Source organism: Lytechinus variegatus, chromosome 6 (assembly GCF_018143015.1).
Source record: "Lytechinus variegatus isolate NC3 chromosome 6, Lvar_3.0, whole genome shotgun sequence".
Taxonomy (NCBI): domain Eukaryota; kingdom Metazoa; phylum Echinodermata; class Echinoidea; order Temnopleuroida; family Toxopneustidae; genus Lytechinus; species Lytechinus variegatus.
Genome location: NC_054745.1, coordinates 18,727,179 through 18,749,522, shown reverse-complemented (window position 1 = coordinate 18,749,522; position 22,344 = coordinate 18,727,179). Strand labels below are relative to the sequence as shown.

The 22,344-nt window shown below is 36.4% G+C and overlaps 2 protein-coding genes across 3 annotated transcripts; both read left to right on the top strand.

The window, feature by feature from the left end:
• The first annotated feature begins 1,649 nt into the window (after positions 1-1,649).
• Positions 1,650-3,849, top strand: LOC121416710 (proline rich transmembrane protein 1B-like). The gene is made up of 3 exons (XM_041610175.1): positions 1,650-1,673; positions 2,334-2,483; positions 3,594-3,849. The coding sequence occupies exons 1-3, from the start codon at positions 1,650-1,652 to the stop codon at positions 3,783-3,785; spliced, it is 366 nt and encodes a 121-aa protein (XP_041466109.1). The 3' UTR covers positions 3,786-3,849.
• An 8,277-nt stretch (positions 3,850-12,126) lies between these two features.
• On the top strand, positions 12,127-17,690 carry LOC121416551 (proline-rich transmembrane protein 1-like). Of its 2 annotated transcripts, none has more exons than XM_041610043.1 (4): positions 12,127-12,425; positions 15,254-15,547; positions 16,030-16,161; positions 17,272-17,690. In XM_041610043.1, exons 2-4 carry the CDS (start codon positions 15,284-15,286, stop codon positions 17,446-17,448), a joined length of 573 nt encoding a protein of 190 aa, XP_041465977.1. In that variant the 5' UTR covers positions 12,127-12,425; positions 15,254-15,283; the 3' UTR covers positions 17,449-17,690. The 2 variants fall into 2 exon arrangements, with proteins under 2 accessions (XP_041465977.1, XP_041465978.1); XM_041610044.1 differs by having other exon boundaries at positions 15,238-15,547.
• The last annotated feature ends 4,654 nt before the right edge of the window (positions 17,691-22,344 follow it).

The window sequence follows — 22,344 nt, the reverse complement described above, 5'->3', positions numbered from 1 at the left end:
AGAAAGAGTTGCAATAAATCGCAACACAAAAAATCATGCGCAACTTGATTTTAACCAAAGTTTTCAACCGATCAGCGCATTTGGGACTTGAGATTGATTTTTTGACTTGCGTTTAAACGCAACTCTTTCTGCAACGGACCACATCTGGGTGCAACTGTTATTCTAGTCGTATTTAACTATATTCTAGTCGTATTTAATTATATTCTAGTCGTATTTTACTAATCAAGTTATTTCTGACTAGATTATATATTATCAGAAATGTGAATAAAGGATGGGGGTCGGGTGTCCGGACACTTTATCTTTTTGAAGCCTTCTTTTTTGTCTGTGGATTACACTAAAAATATGAATTCATTACTTGTAATAATTTTCTATGTTGTTCTCTATAATATTTTCTAACATTCTGTACTAAAAATTGATGAAACTTTGCTTGTATTTTTTTCCAAATGACTTTCTAAAATTGATTGTCCGGACACACAACCTGTCCGGACACACAACAACCGGGTACTATCAGTTGCATGCAACCAGCTGACTACTAGTACTTGTCTAGCTAATATGACTGATTTGTTTTAAGAGTGTAAGTGTAAAGTCCCTCCCCGGATAGTGCCAATTCTTCAGACGTCAGAGGAACAGAAGATCCTCATCATCATAAAAAATAAAGATTAAAAAGAATAATAAAGTAGATTATAAAGTAATGATAACGAAAATAAATCAAACATGAAAATTAGTTTCACGATTTTTTAGTTCAATGATCATTATCATTATTACGTCAGAGCGCGTATTTAGCGCCCTGCGCTACGCGCTTGCACATTGTTGTTAAGCGCGGCCGGCCAAAATAAAAAATAAAAAAATACACAGAAACGGGAAATTGCGAGGAAGAATCTGTTTTATTTTCGGTTGATTTCTTTATTCATGTCATTTGATCGAACCTTTTCTACTTAAAATTAGGTAAGTATTAGAAAGTCGTTCTAAATCCTAGAATAGGCCTTATGTTGTTGTTAAAGATTTTGTTTCAGAATGAGAGAGAAAGGGGGAAGAGGGTGGTTTTGTGAGTAGGGACCGTAATGGTTGGGTCTTCTCAATAACAACGTTGTCAAATTATTATTATCAAACGCGATGATGATATTGATAGGCCCTAACTTTTTTATAATTTAAAATTATTTTAAACATGATGATGAGTCGACAGAGTATCTAGGCCTATAGCGACATGTCTTAGATCTAACTTGTAGACTTGGATTAGGTCTAGGTCCTAGGCCAATTTTAAACAATAATTTTGTTGGACTTTGTAAAGTCTCATTTTTGCTTTGCAAGCTAGGTTATGGATTCCTTACCACAGGGTGAGGTGCAAATTGTCAGACTATGTCAATCTGTAATATTAATTGTTTGTAAACATTTTTCAGGGGCTGCGGAAGCGGGGGGCTGGGGACTTCAGCCCCTCCACCTTTTTCCAAAACCGTGTACAAAAACGTAGAAATGACCATATAATTATGATTGTGATTTTTTTTGCATGGTTCGCCCCCCCCCCCCCACCGGCCCTTCGAACACCGTTTCGTGGCCCCTGTTTTTTCGTTCAAGTATTGAACAAAATATTGTGATGTTTTATAAATGTAGATTGTTTCTCGTGATCAAGTTGCACTCATCGACTGATAATCATGATCAACCAAGTTCCTGATACGGTAAGTCGATCAGATAGATAGATAGATAGATAGATAGCCAGCCAGACATACATGAAGATAGATAGAGACAGGCAGATAGATGGATGGATACATGTAGATAGATAGATAGGTTACATATGAAAATTATACTATAATCAGTTTTTAAGTAGTGCTAAATGCATCGTGACTAATACAAGATTCATGAATCGTATAACCTAAGATATGAAAAAGTACAAATAAGTTCGACATCAAACTTTCACGCAAACAACAAAAGATGATGAAACAATGTAAAACAAGTTGATTAAATAAATCATAACTAAATAGTTATATATAAGACTACATAATACACATGAAATTAGAAAGAATATTTAACATTACACAGTGGGGACATTTTTAAATGTTGTTTCAATACTCTTTCAAATTTTGTCTAAAAGTCTTAACCTTGTCAAGTCTTTCCTGACACAATATAAGCCACCATTAACTGATTGATCGGGAGTGAAGACCTTTTTTTTTGGGGGGGGGCTTGTTAATTTTTTCTGTACAAAAAATGCCCCTCCCCTCCTTTAGAAAAAAAAGGGACCCGCCCCTGGTGTGTATCTATTTTATGACTTTTTGTATTCATTTGATTATGCAGTATATATTTAGAAAAAACTCTATTGTTTACGTTTTTTTTATCCGCAGACTGCCGCTCCGGTAGACCCTCAAACACACACCACTGTCATTGTGCGCCAAGCACAGCCAATGCCGGATGATCACTTCATATTTGCTTTATTAGTTACCATATTTTGCTGTTTACCACTTGGTGTGGTCGCAATACTCAAATCGGTGAATGTAAGTATGCGTCATAAGGCAATAATCTCATCATCATCATCATCATCATCAACAACACCATCATCATCAACATCATCATCATTATCAGCATCATCAGCATCATCTATCATCATCATTATCATCATCATCATCATCATCATCTATCATCAACATCATCATCATCATCATCATCAGCATCATCATCATCATTATTATCATCATCAGCATCAACATCTATCACTATCATCAACATCATCATCGTCATCGTCCCCATTAACACTATCATCATCATCATCATTAACATCCTCATCATCAGCATCATCATCACCATCATCACCATCAGCATCATCATCAATATCATCATCATTACCATCATCGTCATCACCATCATCATCATTATCATCATCATCATCATCAACATCATCATCATTATCATCAGCATCATCATCATCATTATCATCACCATCATCATCAACATCATCATCATCACCATCAACATCACCATCACCACTACAACCATCGTCATCACCATCAACAGCGTCAGCCTCACAACAATATCGTCATCGGCGTCGTCACCGTCATTACCATAATAATAATGATCATCATCACCTTCACCACCACCACCATCACCAACAACAACAACATCATCCTCATCATCACCATGACCATTATCCTCACCTCTGCCACCACCACCACCTATAGCAGGCTTGATTTTTTTAAATTCACTGAGCAATGGTTTTGTTTTATTCATTAATTCATTTATTCATTCAAATATTCATAAATTCTGTTAATTTCAGCAAAATTTGCACTGATGGTGTAAACTTGTATCCACAACATTTACCTAAAATGAATGCATAACTTTGTGTAAAATAGGAAAAATAACCAATTATAAATAGCCGTTAGTGGATTTAGCCTTCTTTGGAACAAAACTATTTTGGATTTAGCTCCTTTTGGAACAAAACTCGAATTTGTAATCAATTTTAACCAACCTATCCATCTTTTTTTTTAATGCGATATGTTGCATTTGATTCCCACGTTTTAGATACTTGTATCAAAAATCAATTTTGATCAAAAGTGGATTTTGCTCCTTTTGGAATCAATTCATTCATCCTTTATCTATTTTTTTTTCAGGTGAAGACTCGTTACAATGCAGGCGACTTCACCGGTGCTGAACAGGCCTCAAAGGGAGCGAGTAAATGGGCCAAGATCGCACTCGTTACCGGTATCCTCTTCAACATCGCCTGGATAGTCGCCGTCTGTGTTTATTATTTCCTGTTCGTCAAGGCTGTAACGAGTGCGTTTGAAAGCTTGGGAGACTACTAAGGTGTATCGATAACTGTGATCGATATCATTTCATCTGAGCATATTTTCCCGCCATCAATGTGAAGAAAATGACTTTACAAAACAATTCAATTATGAGGAAACAATGAACATGAAGAAGAACATAAAGGGTTATGACAAATTCGTACGGCTCCTTTTTTTAACGGAGAGGAGGGGGTATATTTTTTTCATCAACAAAAAGAAACGAGTTCTCGTTGACAAAATGGTCGACCATGGAAGTTAATTTATAATGAGTTAACAGTTGCTATGTAAAGTAAAGGCTAATTTGCATTTAACTTGACTTAGTAAGATGTGCCATCGGTAATTTGGTTCATTTGTATTTTAGAGTGAGAATGGAAAAGCTTTAGATCCAGTAAAAAAATGTCAATATTAATCAGTATCTCGGGGGTTGTCTACGGATAGTTTCATAAATTTTAAAATCACTTTTTAAGCCCGAGGATTCTAATTGAGGCAGCCCCGGAAAATAAGCAAAATGTTCTATCTGTTGTTTAAAATGGTTTGCAGCAGGTGATGTAACATCAGTCTTGATATTGAGTTTAATTAAGGTTGATTATTATTTGATGAAACAATCATTGTTAATGATGGTGATGATGGCGATAATGATGATGATGATGGCGATAATGATGATGATGATGATGACGATGATGATGATGATAGTGATGATGATGATGATGATGGCGATAAGGATGATGATGATAATGATGATGATGATGATGATGGTGGTGGTGGTTAGATGATGATGATGATGGTAGTGGTGGTGGTGGTGATGATGATGATGATTATGATGATGATGATGATATTGTCAGTGGCGGTAGTGGTAGTTGGTAATGACAACGATGCTATAGTAATGCTATTTGTCATTTGTGGTTGTACAGTGGAATGTTGGATATCACAGTGATAATGATAGTCATCATAATCAAATCAAAATGCTATCAATAACAATGACACTATTCTTACGAAAGATTAAAGACGGCCATGAATTGGTTTAAACGCAACTCAATATATCAAACGCAAGACAGAAACGCTCGATTGTGATTGGATGAAAGTCAATATGCGTTTAAGTTAATTTCCATCGACGAACGTAGAGGGCAGCAACACTTCGTGCTCAGAGTTATCAATAGACAGAGTGGCGACACGCGCACTGAAAACATGATACGCGCGGTCAAAGGTCAGCCATGGGGGGGCTGATTAGTTCCCTCTGCGCACATGCAATTATTTGGCAATCATCACTATTTTTATTCCCGTTTTTATTATTCCTGATTAATTGGTCTTAGGCAAACTAGCCTAGGTCCGGAAGAAATTATAATCGAGTCTAAAAGTAATTTCTCCTCTTTGGTTAGAGCTTGATGATGGATCCCCTTTATTACTTTGGTTTGTCTGGCAATATATTAAAGCTCAATTCCTTTTTTTATTGGAAATTAATTCGAAGAATTATACAAGTTTGATTCACTCAATTTATAAAAAAAATGGAAATATAGGAAAAAATAGGCAACAATATGGGAATACAAAAAATTAACAAGGTGATGCCGAAGACATAATGGAGTGGAAAACTTGGGGGAGGGGGGCAGGGCAGTTTTCTACTTCTGAAACAATGCACTGAAATTTGTAATTACAACGCCGGTATCGTAGGGGGATAATAAACAAGAAGCAAAATATAAGTGATCACACAAAATAGGAAAGGCATATATTTTGACGATATATGTTTTTATTTAAAGTTAGAATTTAATATAGTCCCCTGAAAAATTTGGGCTATATAATTATTTGATGCAGGGGTCGGGCCCATACAGGTGGCAACTCCTAGCTCCAATATTTTCACTGACTCTCAATCAATTAGAAATAGGAGCACTGTACTCATATCGAATTTCATGTCTTCAAATGATCTCGAATAATTTCAACAGTATGAAAATTAAAATTTAATAAAGATGTCAAGGCTTTGTAATCGGATGGGTCGGCAAACTTGTCCTTTTTTATGCCACCTAAAAATTAACCATTTATCTTTCTGTTTTGTATAACGAAAAGAGGAGTCCTACTGATGAATTATTTCTTAATTTATTGTTGTTTTCTTTAGTATTATCATTATTATGACTATCATCATTGTCACTATTAATAATTATCATTGAAATCATTATTTTTATTATGATCACCATTGCCATCGTCATAATCGCATACATTCGTAATTCCGAAGCTTCGTTATTCCGAAGGTTCGTTAGTCCGAAAACGAGATGAGGTTCGTATTTCCGAAAAAAAGAAATTAGGTTCGTAATTACGAAGGTTCGTTAGTCCGAAAACGAAATGATTAACGAACCTAATTTCGTTTTCGGACTAACGAACCTTATTTGTTTTCGGATTAACGAACCTTCAGAACATCGAACCTTATTTCGTTTTCGGATTATCAAATCTTCGAAATAACGAATATTCGGATCAATAACGCCACAAATGTTCGAATTAACGAACCCTTTTACGTTTTCGGATTAACGAACATCGAGGTATAGGCAATTTACGTGTTTTGGAATTACGAGCCTTGGGAATTAAGAACCTTCGGAAAATAACCATTATAATTACTATTATTATCAGGGCGGCGAACATCATACTTTCTTTCTCTTTTCTTTTTTAACTAAAAAAGTTGAGGCGGGTTTTTCCACCCCCCACCCCTTCCTGACGATGCCCTTGATAAGCACTATCATCTTTTTAATAGGGGGCAAAGGATAATGAGAGTGACAATATCCATACAATCGTACAAATTCCCTTCGATTTTCTCTTCTTTGTTTGAACTATTTTTTAAAAAAGTAGAGGGTGATCGCCTTTAAACCCGTTGCACCCGATCATCATTATCATCTTGTACATATCTGAAGAAATGTGATTTATAGTTGATTCCGTCTTAAATTTCATCAGCGGCCGCAATGTCATTATTCTAAGTGAAATGATGTAGGCTTATTCTGAAATGATCATCTATTTAAATGCTGATTATTTTCCTCTTATTTCCGGCACTTTTCGATCTTCTTAGTAAAAACAATTTCACTTGATTTTAAATTTGCGGATTTACAATAACATTGTCACATTAAAATGATATTTACCTCCATTTCCTCTCATTGACTTAATCTGACAATTCTGGCAAATGGTGGAAATTTTCAATGAGTTGTAAATGTACATGTTTATCAGTACTACCCCTCCCTTTATCACTCTCTTTGCCTCTCTCATCTCTGGGTCTCTTCCCTCTCTCTCTCTTTCTCTTTCATTATCCGATGTATACCTTCCTTTCTCTTGTGCAGTGTAATAAAAAAGAAGAAAAACAGAGTCTAAAGTTTTATATAGACGCTTGTAATGCATGTTTAAGGTGGAGAGCCTATAGCTATAGCGAGATCAAGGACGAATATTGAAAATGAGGGAGAAAACAACCAGACTGCATAACCAACAGGCGGATCTCATTGGCGGAGAAAAAAGGAAGGGGGGAGAAGAAAAAAAAAAAAGGAAAAGGGAAAAGAGAGGGGGAGGAGGGAGGCGAGTGAATAAAATAAGGTGAGGGGAAGAGTTGGAAAATACCCCAAATAGTATCTTTCATATCACAATATATTGCATGTTTGATGTCTGTGATACATATCTTGTTCAATATGCTGATACGGAGCTTAAAATATCAAGTTTTGAAAATTAATATAATACAAAACATATTTCAGCTCGGACATCGAGCTTTCATTATTTTCTTTGATTTACAAATTGATTTCTGGGAAATCAATGAAAAATTGAAGTCATCTCTTTAATACTTACTCCAAAAATGTATTTAAAACAACAAGAGCTTAAATCATACTGTATAGTTTAATTGATTTACATAAAATTGCATAATTAGTAGAAAAAAACTTTACAAACGATTTAAAACGTTTTAAAACAATATTTTTTTTATAAAAAACCGTTTTTTTATTACAACCCTTGATGAATTGTTAATAAGATATTAACTCATGCATCCTATTCATAATTACAAAAGTGCTTAGAATATCAAGTTTCAAGCCTTGACATCAACAAATTTTGCACTCTCATTGGGCTTATTGATTAATAGATAAAACGATAAAATTTTCAAGAATTCCTGATAATTCAATTATTTTTATGATGGAATATTGACACGTTTCATTTGGCGTTTAGGAAGAGGAATAGAAAGATGACCATTTTCATATGATGACAAAATGTCCTTAGAATGTCCCAGTCCTAAGTTAAAATAATTCAAGAAATATCAGCTCTCACTTCACTTTCGCATCATCTGTTACATATGCAATCCATATCCACTTTATAATTTTCATTTTCAGTGCTTGTAATAGAGCTTCAATGAACATTTTTCAGATCAGAATATCAAAATTTTTAATGTAGGAAGATACCTAATTATCCGTCTTCATAGTTTACAAAACATGAATAGAGTCCCGTTTTTAGGTCTATATGAAAGTCTCAATTTAAAAAAAAAAACATTGTTTAATTATTCTGTTCATGACTACAAAATTAGAATTTCCTTTTTTAGGTCGGAATGTCAAAAATTTTCAGCACGCGCTTCTCGCTTGCATTATTTGATTGATCTAATATGTATCGTCTTCATGGCTAACTGTAAACAGTCCTTAACAGGTCCCTTTTCGATCAGGCCAGAACGAATATAAAAATTTACTATTTATTCATGAATTATGTAGCTACACACGCATTTTGTTCAGGATCACAAATTACAAAAAAAATGTTCATTTTTCAAGAAATCTATGTGAAATTATTGAAAATTTTAGATCGAGCTTCGCGCTCGCAATAGTTTAAATACGGCCTTTATATATTCATGTTGTTTTGTAAGAATGAAGTGAATGTTAGGTCTACCCCTTCAAAGAAACAAACAAAAATAAACTTTGAGCAGTCGATTGGGGAAAATGTTGGTGAAAAAATTCTGCCCACACCCCCTTCCCCCTCTTGGCAAAAGCTGGATCCTCTCCTGATAACCTGATACGCTTTTAAAAGACAAAACAATAATAAGATATCATAAGTGATTTCCATGTAAGACATACATTTCTCTATGCACGATAAGATGGATTCAAACAATACTTTGTTTTTAATCTTGCGTTATGTCACTCAATCCTTCACATCCAATAAAGCTCATAAAAACTTTTAAATTGCGCATGCACATCCTATATACATGTATATATCGAGAATGACAATAAGAATGAAATAAACCTCGATTGGAAAATCATATCTTGGTAAAAAGAATAACGGTGAACAATTTTTTTTATTTTCCCATTACATTATCACATGCATTAGATAAAAAAAAACAGGCTGTTGAATCAATTTTAATTAAACTAGATTTTTTAATAATGAATTTCAAATTTGAATAACAGACACTTCTTCTTTTTCTTCCTCCACTTTTATCGGAGATCAGCATCAAAATGCAGTATGTCGTAATCCATCCATCCATCAACTACATTGCATTTGAAGGTTAAATTACATAATCAATTCATTTAGGACAGGAAAGAGATACGTTTCATATGAATTTTATATAAAAATATATGGAAATGCATTTTGATATAAGATAAAAAAAAAGATGGGTATACATGGAAATATAAATGTACATCCTAACACAAGGATAATGAGGGAATTTTATTGAAAATGTAATACAATAGTCCCAATGACATGATGCATTTGTAAACAAAAAAAAAGGAAATAACCTAATAATAATAATAATAGAGGTATATTTACCCAGGGTAGCCACTTCAGTTCCGAAAACTGTTCTCCCAGCGGGCCCTGCTGTTATTATTACCCTAATTATACATTTATGAAAATAAAAAAACAAATCATACATAAAAATTATATCAATATAAGTTGTTCATTCTTTCCAAATTGCACAATTATAAGGGGGAATGAAAATATATTTTATTTTCAATCTTGCATTATTTCCTGATTGTGTTAACTTTCATTCCCTGATAAATTATTTTTAAAACATTATCAGCTGAGATGTTTATTAGATTATGACTTACCAGAAACCACCTTTGAAATAAGTAAACTCTGTTCAGCTAGTTGTTTCCAAAGTTGATGCTTAAAACTTGTAGTCACTGAGGTCATTACCTTAATTGCATGATCTTTGAAAACACATGCAATTATGATAACAAAATTAGTGATCAAGTACAATTACCAGCAGATAATCCACAATGAAGATATGAGGTGGTAATATGTGGCTACACATTAGACCTGTGCCATCTCCATCATCAGTCCAAGGCCATGAACTTGTAGCTAGATGAACAATTCCCCTAAACCAAACACAGCTGGTTTACATGCAGCAATAAATATGCAGTTGCTGATAAATATATTTGTATGTAGATCTAGCACCATTACTGCTATTGAGGACATAGACCAAAGCACTTTGTGTCATCATTCCTTCTGTTTGTATTAACTAAAATCTAGATTGATTCACCTGCTGTCTTGAGAGGTAGATCTAAGCTCTTTTATTTCATTTTAGCCTCTAAATATCGATAAGTTAGAATCGATCTTGGCCTAGACTAGGTCTACATCTACTGTAGATATTCACCAACATTAGACCCTAGTCCAGAGTAAATAGACTTGAGCACTGTCTGCAGTTCAGTTGTTTGATTACAAATTTTAATCTAACAACTACACTGCATGCAGTGCTTAAGTCTTATTACTAACCTTACTACCTAGACCTAACGTTAGATCTATATAAGTTTTCTATTTAAAAAATCTATTTTTTAACACCTTTGCATTAATAAAATATAACAAAAACAAAGTCTAGAGTATAATAGGGGTACTTTCCTCTCTGATGGGATATTTTCATCTATATACTAGTAGATTTAAGGTTAAGACTAGTAACTTAGAACTAGGCCTAGGCTAGACTAAGTTTTAAAAAGTGCCTCCAAGCATGCATGGTGGCGCCATCCCTGCAATTAACCGCCTACGGCCTATAGGGTGGGCTAAGGTTTCCGCCGCCGAAAGCTCCGGCGGCGCAGCTCCTTATCTTTGGCTAGGGTCTTATGAAGGGTAGTCCCATATGCTAAATTTTATGAACTGTTTTGGGGTAGAAATTAAATGGATTTCCCCCAAAATAACATGAAACAACTTGTTAAAAGATCATTCAACCTTGACAGTCATAGTACAACACTATTTTCAACACGTTGAGGTAATTTGTGCAAAACATGATTACACAAAACTTGAAAAAATGCAATTTTTCTCTCTTACCAAACACTTTTTTCGACATTATTTTGGAAGCCGATTTATGCAAAATAACACCAGATGTATCTACAAAAAGGCAACTTTATATGTTAAAATACTCACATTGGCGTCTAGAAAATATATCCACGAGTGGAAAGTGTCGAGGTATTTAATCACTAAATGTGAGAAAAAGTGTAGTTTATTGATGTTTCCGGGGGTATGCACCCAGCAGAAGATCACAAGCGCAGAAAATATGCCAGAGGGAACTAATTGGAGCTCCATGAAATATCGGACCAATCAGAGCACACTTCCGGTTTCGCCACTCTGTCTATTGATAACTCTGTTAGTTCTCAGAGTTTTCAATAGGGCACATGAGAGTAATTCAACCGCGCGCAAAGCATGCCGGACAGGCGTAAGTAAAGATCACATGACTTTATTGATTAAAATAATTCATTAAAAATAGATCAAATGTTTGTATATCAAAAGAAAAACGATAGACATAATGCTATGTTCATACTCTTTCATAATCAAGGCGTTTGGGAAGGCTAGACTGCATTTTTGTATTTCATTTTAATCATTATTACCCACAATGCAGTTCTGGTTTTTCTGGCGATGAACTGGCCGAAATTATGGTTAGTCTTATTTCAGGCCATTTAACTTTTGATTGAGCTGGACAAGTACCTGATTAACATATCAAGTCTTTATGTACTGTTAATTGTGACTAAAGTCAGTGAATTAAAGCAAGATCTATCGAGGGATTGATTTTTAATGATTTTTTGATGAGCTATGATATAACACGTGAGTGAATGGGGGTCTGTAATACTCATGTGTGCCCAATAACTCTGTTCGTGCTTGCGTGCCCTCTGCGTTCATTGATTACCACTCTTTCTGTAGCAAGCCCCCCCCCCCCCGGACCTGACCAAGGACAGTGATGCAAAATGATTTGAACTTTGATCCTTGCTAGCCAAACAACGTATACATTCAGATTTAAATACAAACATAAGGGAATGATTCCTTTGGGTCATTCCAATCATTCATTAACCATTATTACGTCATATCAGTTAATTAACATGGGTCCGTTCCTAATGATGACATTATTGGAAATAAATGCCTTCTGTGGTGATTTAGGTAGAAAATCAGAAAATTAACTCGATATAGTAAATCAATTGCACTTCATTACCAGAAGTAAGATCGAAATTAAATTATATTGAATAATTTACCATAATACAGGTAACATGGACCAAAATAATGGCAAATGCTTTTACCAAAATCTCCCGTGTATCACAATTTTGCTGCCAGTGGGAACGAGGCGGTATACTACCTCGAAACAAGTTTTGTGTATAATGCTTTCCATTTAAACTTCAGTCTGCATTCAATTCTAATAAAGCTTTACAAACCAGGAACAACAAACGTCGATGTTTCAAGACACAGGCAAGATTTAAAATCTATTTCAAGGTAAGTTTAACATATTACCATATTCTAATTTATGAGTTATTTCACCATATAATGCTGGAAGTATTCTTATTCCTACAATTTGTTTATAATTTTAATATAAAATTTTTAGAAGTAGAAGTAGAAGTAGAAGTAGTAATTGTAGTAGTAGTAGTAGTAGTAGTAGTAGTAGTAGTAGTAATAGAAGTAGTATAGTATACTTATATACAGTGCGTATCAAAAAAAGTTTACACTTTGAAAAAGCCCTGGGAATTAGAAAATATACGAGACGTGGGTAATTTTTTTTACATATTATGTTGGGTTCGGGTCTCATCTATCCAATAAAAGTAGAAGTCTTGACAGAATGCAAAACATTTGAGTGAGCACTGTCCACTTTTGTAAAACTCGCAGAAATCTGTTTGCGCAAAAATGCTTGTTTTCACGCTGTGTCAAGGGGAAAGGGCAAAATCAAACTTACCCGGCGAAACATTTCTCATACATTTCCTTTGCACTTTTAGTCGAAAGAAATAAAATGGACACATGCAAGCATTTTGTAACAATTTTGCCACCCAAATTGAAATTTCAACACTTAATAAGCACAACCTTTACCCTTTTTGTGCCAGCTGGATCTGAGGACATAACTAAATCTGAATAAAAGTTTATATCAGACATCTCCATCATTGTTTCTCTAATTTTCTATCATATTCCCTTTAATACTTGTTTCTCCACACTTTTTCCAAGCTTAACAATGATGAACAAATGAAAATCAAGCCAAAGCAATTTCATGTAAATGACGGCTCAGGGTAAAGCAAATATCGTTGACATGGCCTCGGTGTGTGGGGGAGTGGGATGGCCGGGCGCAATGCTCTCTTCAAAGTGTTTTGGGCAAGGAAACAAGTTAAAAAGGGTAAAAGATGACTTCAAATCAATTTTATTAGCTAACTTTCAAGTGTTTTTCATGATTAAGGTCTACTTTTATTCACATAACTATTTCAAAGTTCTGCGCAAATCATTTTTCATGAACTTTTCAAAAATGAGTGGTGCTCACTCAAGCGGAAATACTTTTCGACAGTTATATCGTCATTTGCTTAATTGGATCTGTACCAATGTAAAAATATGGAAAAATCCTCAGAATATTACAAATGTATAATTTTACAAGATTTTTGCTAAGTGTAAACTTTTTTTTGATACGCACTGTATACTAATATTTGTCTAATAGTAATATTAATATAGTAGTAGTAGTAGCAGCAGCAGTAGTAGTAGTATAGGAGGAGGAAGAGTATAGAAGTTAGTAGTAGTAGGAGTAGGAGTAGTAGTAGTATGGTAGGAGGAGGAGGAGTGGTAGTGGTTGTAGTAGTAGTATATTAGCAGCAATAAGTAGTAGTAGTAGTACTAGTAGTAGTAGTAGTAGTAGTAGTAGTAGTAGTAGTAGTAGTAGTAGTAGTAGTAGTAAGTGGCGTACCGTGGGTCACGGCATGGGGGGGGCACCAGCAAAAAAAATAGTCACTTAGTAAGCGCGCGAAGCGTGCCCAGTTGCCAGGTTTACTGACCTAATAATGATATTTTAAGGATGATGCCATTAAACGGATATGTATCTCATTGGTAAAATAATGCGAGCGCGAAGCGCGAGCTTAATTTTTTTGATATTCAGACCTAAAAAGGGACATTATAATCAATCTTTTGTAATCATGATACGTACCTGTCTCGCTAAATAATGCGAGCGCGAAGCGCGAGCTGAAATTTTTGTAAATATTGACCCCCAAACAGGAAGATTGTAAGGACTATAATTTAGGAATCCATTAAGAGTATACACATCTCACCATAGTCATCTAATGCAAGTGCCAATAAGCGCTTGCTGATTTTGTTAGAATTACATCTAAACATGCACATAAAGCATTTGTAATCATGATTAACATACCCGTCTCACTAATCAAATTTTGCGAGAGCGAAGCGCGAGCTGAAAATTTAGAAAATTCAGACCTGAAGAGGGGCATTTTAAGGCTTGTTTGTAGGAATTTGTGAAGAGCATAAGTAGTTCAGTAACCAAATTATGCGAGCGCGAAGCGCGAGCTGAAAATTTTTGATATTCAGATCAGAAAAAGGGACATTTTACGGACTAATTCTAGGAATTCATGGAGGGCAGACAATATTTCAACAATCCACTACTGCCAATGTAAGCACGGACATGAAATGTTTTATATTAAGATCTTTAAATGGGGAAATCACTTTAAGTAGTCATGAAAAAGAAGAATACTTTTGTACATAAAACAATAATAACTCGAAGTGCGAGGAAATTTGGCAGTTTGGTGACTTGAAAACGGGAGGTTTTAGTATAACAGGATTATATATCTCGGTAAACAGAAAATGCGAGCACCAGGAACAATGAAGACATTGGCCCTGAACAAATTATGTTTCATAAAGTTCATAAAAAAAACTGTTTCTTATGTAAAATGACATAACATAATTATGATATAACATTATAATGAATAATAATGTATTCTTTTCCACTAAGTTCCTCTTCCTTTCTCCCTATTTTTCTCCTTTTCCCCGTTTTTTTTTGTCAGCCGATTGTGGGGGGGGGGGGGCACGTGCCCCCATGCCCCCGTAGTTACGCCACTGGTAGTAGTAGAAGTAGTAGTAGTATAGACAATGATCGAGTAAAAAAATGAAGGGCGGGGTTTCGGAAATGGTGAACAAGACAAATTTTCTTAATGGTTTTGAGAAAATCAAATATTTGGCGCAATCCAAATGAAAAATCATTTATAGGAAAGACCGAAAACACCAAGTCTAAAATACCAGACCCATTTAATCTTTCCATTACCAAAATCAATTCAAGGTTATAATTTTCACAGAAAAAAAAACAAGCGAAAGACTCATCTACTATGGCAGGCGTGGCTCAGACTCAGCATGAAAAGTCAGCACAGCCTCCTACCTACCAACAAGCTCCTCCCCTAGCCACGCCTACTAACCCACCACAGTACCAGCCTCCAACCGAGCAGCCAAGCACCGCCCACTATGCAGCACAGCCATCGAATCAGGCGTGGCAAGCACCGAGTAGCTCCGCCCCTCCACCCACCTATAACGCTCAGTTTATCGTCCAACAGCCTGGAACATACGTCTACCAGACTCACCCACAAGCATTTCAGGTATAACAAGCATGCTCAGTACTTTTTCGACATTACATTATTAACAATTGAAGTTTTTATCCAAAGACTAGAATATGTTTTGGGTGATCGTTTTATTATATTTTTGGCAGCTAGTCGACCCTATAAAATTATTCCTATAAAATATTTAGTGTCAGGAAGACAAGACATTCCCCGGTACAGGCACTAAGCACACTTAGGGAATGGTCAAAATGAATATTGTTCTGGTGAATATGATTTTTTGATCACTCCTCTCATTCTAATCCGTCTCCCCCCATCAAAAAAAAAAATGTGAGAAATAATTTGGTTGGTCGTTGTTGTTGGTTGTTGTTGTTTCTTACAATTATTGTGGGTCTTTCCCATCAGATGCGAAATTCAGAGATGAGATCATACTTCAGAAATGCATTCGATCCAGATTAGCTCAAGTTTAACAAAGGTACTGAAATAAAAATATGAAATTAATTTCGTTCCATGTCATTTTCCAGGCTTCTAATCAGCAGAGCGTGACCGTCATTCAGGCCACCACCGCCCCGCAGGACTATTTCAGCTTCAGTCTCTTTGTAATGCTATGCTGTTGCCTACCACTTGGAATTGTCGCTATTGTGAAATCCGGGGAGGTAAGCAAAAAAAAAATAGTTATCAAAAATGCAATAACTAAAAAAATAATTGTTCAAAATAAAATAAATGAAATGTAAATAAATAAATGAATAAACAAAGAAATAAATAAATGGATAAATAGATGAATAAAAACAACGACTACATATTATTTAGTTAATTATTTGATTAATTAATTGATTTATTAAATCAATTAATTAATCAAATAATTAACTAAATAATTAAAGGCCACTGAAATTGGATAGATACAGCCGTAACTAGTTGCTCGGGTTGAAAATTTGGTGAAGGGTGTAAGCCGGTTTTTTTTAGGGGGTTGCTGTTGTAATTTTATTTTTCTTTTAGATATAAATCTATCCTTTCTATCCTTATTTTGTTGGTGTTATTTCCTCCTCCACCATTGTAAGTTGCATCCTGATGTGACCCCTATTCAATGCAGTTACCACCTCCCCACTGGATCTATCTACGGTATAAGTTCAGTTCAGTTCATTTTATTTCAAATTCCATATAAAAATAACATTAAGAAAAATACATATATCTATACACAACAGAAAACAAAGATTAAACAATAATTTGGTAAACATGGTTTATACGAATGATGTTAACATATTGTAGTTTACAGGAATTAGGGGAAGGCCACAAAAAGCCAGATGGCTTGTCGAGCAGGCTACTCTAGTAGGGGGAAATAAATTATTGTTAATATTGAAATAAAACCAGATATAAAACTGTATTGAAATTAAATTAACAAAAGAATAGGACAGATACCACACAACCCTATACAAAGCAGCATATCTAAAATATTTAAGATGTCAGAAAATATTTCTTAAGTTTTCTTTTAAATACATTAAGTGTTTTACAAGACCGAATTTCTATTGAAAGACTATTCCAAATATAAGTATTTCGCTTTTCGTTGTTTTTGTTGTTGCTTGTTTGTTTGATTTGGATTATGGTTCACTTTTAGTTTTCAAGATTTAACATTCGCACCCCCCCCCCTGTATGTAGCACCCTGTGTGTGTTCCAGCCATCCCAGTCCATGCAGTTACCTTACTCTGTCTACGTTAGATATTAACATCTTCATTTTGTTGGTGTAATATTTTTTATCTCCGTATACACAGGTCAAGACGAAGGCTTCAGTCGGCGACATGGCTGGTGCCCGGATGGCGTCCCAGGATGCCAAACGATATGCCTGGATCGGTTGTTCTATCGGTCTCATTATGTGGATCGTTGGAATAATATGCCTGTCAATATGGATTGCATTTATCGTGGAGGATTGTAATGATGGTTATTGTTAAGGATGATTGTGGAAGGAGTGGATCATGGGTGGGGAGAGGGGGCGGGCATTGCACACATGGGCGTGTCTGTTATAGACACGTGCGCGAATGCACCCCCCCCCCTGAACGGGGGGAGGGGGAGGGAGCGCATGACGTCACTCTAATCAATGGGGGTTGACACAATCAAATCTCCGTCAACTCTTGTTTGAAGGGGAGGCTACTCCTTGGGAAAGTACAGCAGTGAAGAAACTCTATCACCCCCCCCCAAAAAAAAACCCACCGAATTTCTATCATTTAACCCCCCCCCCCCATCACACACACACACACGCATTATCATGACCACCATCCATCTTTGAAAGTATCTTTGTGCCGAAGGTCAGAAGTTTTGGAAATTGGGCCTATTTAACTGGTAACTGAGCGCGCTTCGCGCGCTCACTAAGTGACTCGAAATTTTTGCTGGTATCCCCCCCCAAAAAAAAAAACATGTTTAAAGTGCTGATGATGTGATCTATGTATAGAGGCTAGTAAGTGTAGGAACAAGAATAAATAAGCCTATTCGAGTATAGCATTTGTTAGTAAATGTAAGTCAAGGACTTTTTTTCTCATCCTACTAAAAGAATTTCGAAATCCAAAAACCCTCCTATTTCAGTTCATATTTTCACAACGATAATCAGTTCTGATGACATGCACACTGATTCATATCAAGATTCATTTTAATATGGGGAGGAAGACCTGTGGGTTATGGCTATTAAGTTAGCCTTTTCCATACCCAGGCAGCCTCTCCAACTCTCATCCAGGTCTTATTTTCTCTATCATGTACAAGTTTGATTGATCTTGTCTTTGATCTGTTTGTATTCTTTGTTTTTTGAATGTCAAATAAAATAATAATAATGATAATGATAATATAAAAACTATTGATTTTGATATTTCCATAGAGCTCCATGATATTTCATACCGATCATTTTATTATTTCTAATTGAAGTAAGTTCTTGTGATGTATTGATGTTTATTTTGTTTTTGTATATACGCGTATTCGTTGTTGTGATGGTTATACAAAAAATATAAGTAGATAAGTCGTACGAATGTATAAGTATTCAAGAAGAAAAAACAACGAAACGGAGAAATATCAACGATATATCGTTACTTTAAATACATATTTGATAAACAAAATAGTGTTTCTGGTGTAATACGCAGTGGCTTAAGAGGGAACGTGATCGAGAGAGAGAGGGTGTGAGGGGGAGGGGGTGAGGTGGGGAGAGCAGGTTATAGAAAGAGGAGGGGGCTGAGTAAGGGGCAGAGCGAGATTATAAGAGAGAATAAGGAAGGAGCTAGGGGGAGAAATTATACATGTATGTGACTTTATTATCTTATTATAGGCTGTTAATCGATTTCTAGTATTCTTTATTCGACATTTCTGAATGATAGGGCCTTCAAAATATTTGGTAAAAGTGCTCTATGAGGGTAATTATGCGTCCAACCAAATTGGGCATTTATGTGCACTTCCATTTCTCCAGTGTGATGAATATTTTCCCCATTCTAAAGTAATAATAATGCTGCTTACTTTTTACCTTAATGGACGATAATTTGCTTTCCGCATTGGGTAAAATTCTGCCCCAAATTGGTTGGACACAATGATACTCTCGTGGTGGCAAAAATTTACCCAAATATTTTTAAAAGTGTTTAACCTCTTAATCCGGGTGGAAAGATCACAGTGTCACACTTTATCGGTTCACAGCATAGAGGACGATGTGAAAATATCATTCACACTGTTAAAATGCTCCTATTCAACAGTGTGAAGATAATTTATGTTCACACTGTGGACACCTCGGCAGTGTGACTGTTCACAGCGTGTTAACATATAGTCGACTGTGTGAATACAAGACATGATTCACACTGTTCAAATGCACGAATTCAACAGTGTGAATGTAATTTCATAATACACTGTGAACACATTGTGGGCACTAACGTACCTACGGGGGGGGCAGGGGTGGCAGTCTGCCCCCCCCCCGACGAGCTACAACCCATGCAAAGGACGTATCCCTGCCCCCACCCTGACGAGCTTCAAGACCTTTATTGCCCCCTGACGAGCTTGAAGAATTTTTTTTGCTTGTCAAATTTTTTGGCGGACGTTTTTGCCCCCCCCCCTGTGGAAAATCCTAGGTACGCCACTGACTGTGGGATACTGTGTTCTTTCTAGTTCTAGTAGGGCAGATTCACCTAAATACCGCGGGCGTCTTGATCGGACGCGGGTGCAATAAAATGGTGAGTCCGGAGAATTCAAGGGGGAGGGGGCTCGAAAAAAGGGAGTTAACTGAGAATGATTATAGAAGCCATATTTTTTAAATAGGGCATATAGAATACCGAATCTCCCGGCCGTTCGCCGCCCTTTCCTAGTCTGCTGGGCAAACCCTTCACTCGAAATAAGGGTCTGAATGTGCAGCCTACTCATGCCTTGTGTACTGAAGGCTCTCTCGCTCAGGCAAGTTTTGTATGTGCTAGTCTTTGCGCGGAGGCACACTTGTTGATCAAAGTTCCAATGAGGGTCTGTTCCTGCAGACTAGCCCATCCCCATCAAAACAATTTTGCACCACACCACCACCGCCGAATACTCGTCGGGCATTTGTTTCACAATTTTAAAATGTGCTTTACATTCATTTTCTAAGGAGACGTTGGAAGGGGTGAATTCACTCCCCGAGACCCCGACCCTTATGAAAGAAAAATAATTAAGCCTATTGAAATGATTGGCTTGAAAGAAGAAAAAAAAGAGTAAATAAAGCATAATGCTGACAATTTGATCAAAATCGGATTTGTAATAACAAAGTTATGACACCTTTAACAAAGTTTCGGTTATCTTCACAAAACAATCAAAAAATATCATGGTCTAGCTAGCTGCAGCACTCTAGCTGTATACAAAATGACAGAAGCGATCGATGACGTCACTCACTCACTCACTCACTCACATTTCCCCCCTCTAAATGCGAAACAAAGTTTGATTCCAGCTACATAGACATGCCACTCCTGCTACTCGCATGACTCGGGGGCCGCTGAACATGCTGAACGGTTTTGAAGGGGGGGGGGGGGGTCAGACCATGCAAAATATCACAATCAGATGGTCATTGTTATGTTTGTACTTAGTTCGGGAAAAAGTGAGAGAGGGGGCTGAAGCCTCTCCCACCCCCCCCCCCCCTAGTATGAGGCACAGACCCTGGCATTGGAACTTTGATCAACAAGTGTGCCTCCACGCAAAGACTAGCACATACAAAACTTGCTGCCCGGAGGGGCCACTTACATTGACGAGTGGATACCATGCGTGACCAAAAAACACGTAAAAAGGATGTCTTTTTCACGATAGGGCACGTTACGTACGTAACGTGATAAGGGTGTCAAAAACACAAAAATAATGAAAAAAGAATATCTATTTCGCTAGGAAAATTACGTGTTTAGGGTCGAATTTGCGGGGATGATAAAACAAAATTCAAATGTTTTATAAAGGATGTCCTTTTTGCCCCAACACCTCGTGTTCAGAGTCCGATTTGCGCGAGGTGTAGAAGATGGGGTCGTACTAAACCCCCGACTAAACCAAATAAGGTAAAGCCGACGACCGAAGGACCCGTAACAATAAAACATTCCTGTACTTGTTTAGGGGTTCATTTCAGGTAATATTTGCCAAGAGTATATCGTTTTGTTTCCAATACTTGTTAAGGGTAGGGTTTCACACGCCAATACTTGTTAAGGGGTGCATTTTCAGAATATGGAAATTACGTGTTTAGGGTGCTTTTCGAGACCCATGGGTCGCGCATGGTATCCACTTGTGAATGGAAGTGCCCCCCCCCCCGGGACTTGCTGTTCCAATACAGAGCGAGAGAGCCTTCAGTACACAAGGCATGAGTAGGCTGCTGCACATTCAGACCCTTATTTCGAGTGAAGGGTTTGCCCAGCAGACTACCCCCCCCCCCGGCCCCTGGAACCGAAACTGGAATCTAGATCGAGACGTATCTAAATACCAGTAAAATCACTGACACACTTTGTACAGTTGGTTTTTTGGTATTGTACGTAAATAATGTACGGTATGATAAAATATAATTCGTGTTTATTAGATAGATTATTGTTTGCTTCAGGTATTTGCACATTATTTGACTGGTGGATATGTATTTTTTTTAAACAATATTCCATAATTTGTCGTAGTAATGTATGTTTTATTCTAACAAAAGGACCCCATTGCGGCTTTCATGGGCTATCCTGTCAAGGTATTCTTTAATTTCATTGTAATCACCTGTGATCACTGGCGGCGGAAGCCAATAAATTTAGGGGGTGTCCACCTGAAATTTTGGGATGGACACATGTAAAAAAATAGGACAACCGACCCAAAAATTTTTGAGAAGCAAAAAAAAAAAAAAAAAAAAAAAAAAAAAAAGGTCATCAACCTAAATTTTAGGGGGGGACAACACACACGTGTCAAGGGGGTCCACGTGAATTTAGGGGGGGACGCAGGAAAAAAAATTGACAAGCAAAAAAAAAAAAAAAAAAAAAAAAAAAAAAAGGTTATCAAAACAAAATTTAGGGGGGGACCGTCCCCCCACCTAAAATTTAGGGGGGGACACGTCCCCCCGCTTCCGCCGCCTATGCCTGTGATATTCTTGACGAATAAAATCAATCAATCAGTCCATCCATCAATCAATCAATCAATCAAACAATCAATCAATCAATGAAAACAATCATTAATTGATCAATGTGATCCCCCTTTCTCTCAAATCTACAAAATATGATAGTGTGGAGCATATTGTTTATTCCCTTGGACCAATGAACATGCATAGTCCTACAAGCATCGTTGGGTTCAAGTAAAGTATATTATACATTTCATATGAATAAATAAAAAAAATCGTGAGTGTATATGACATCATCAAAAATAATTGAGAG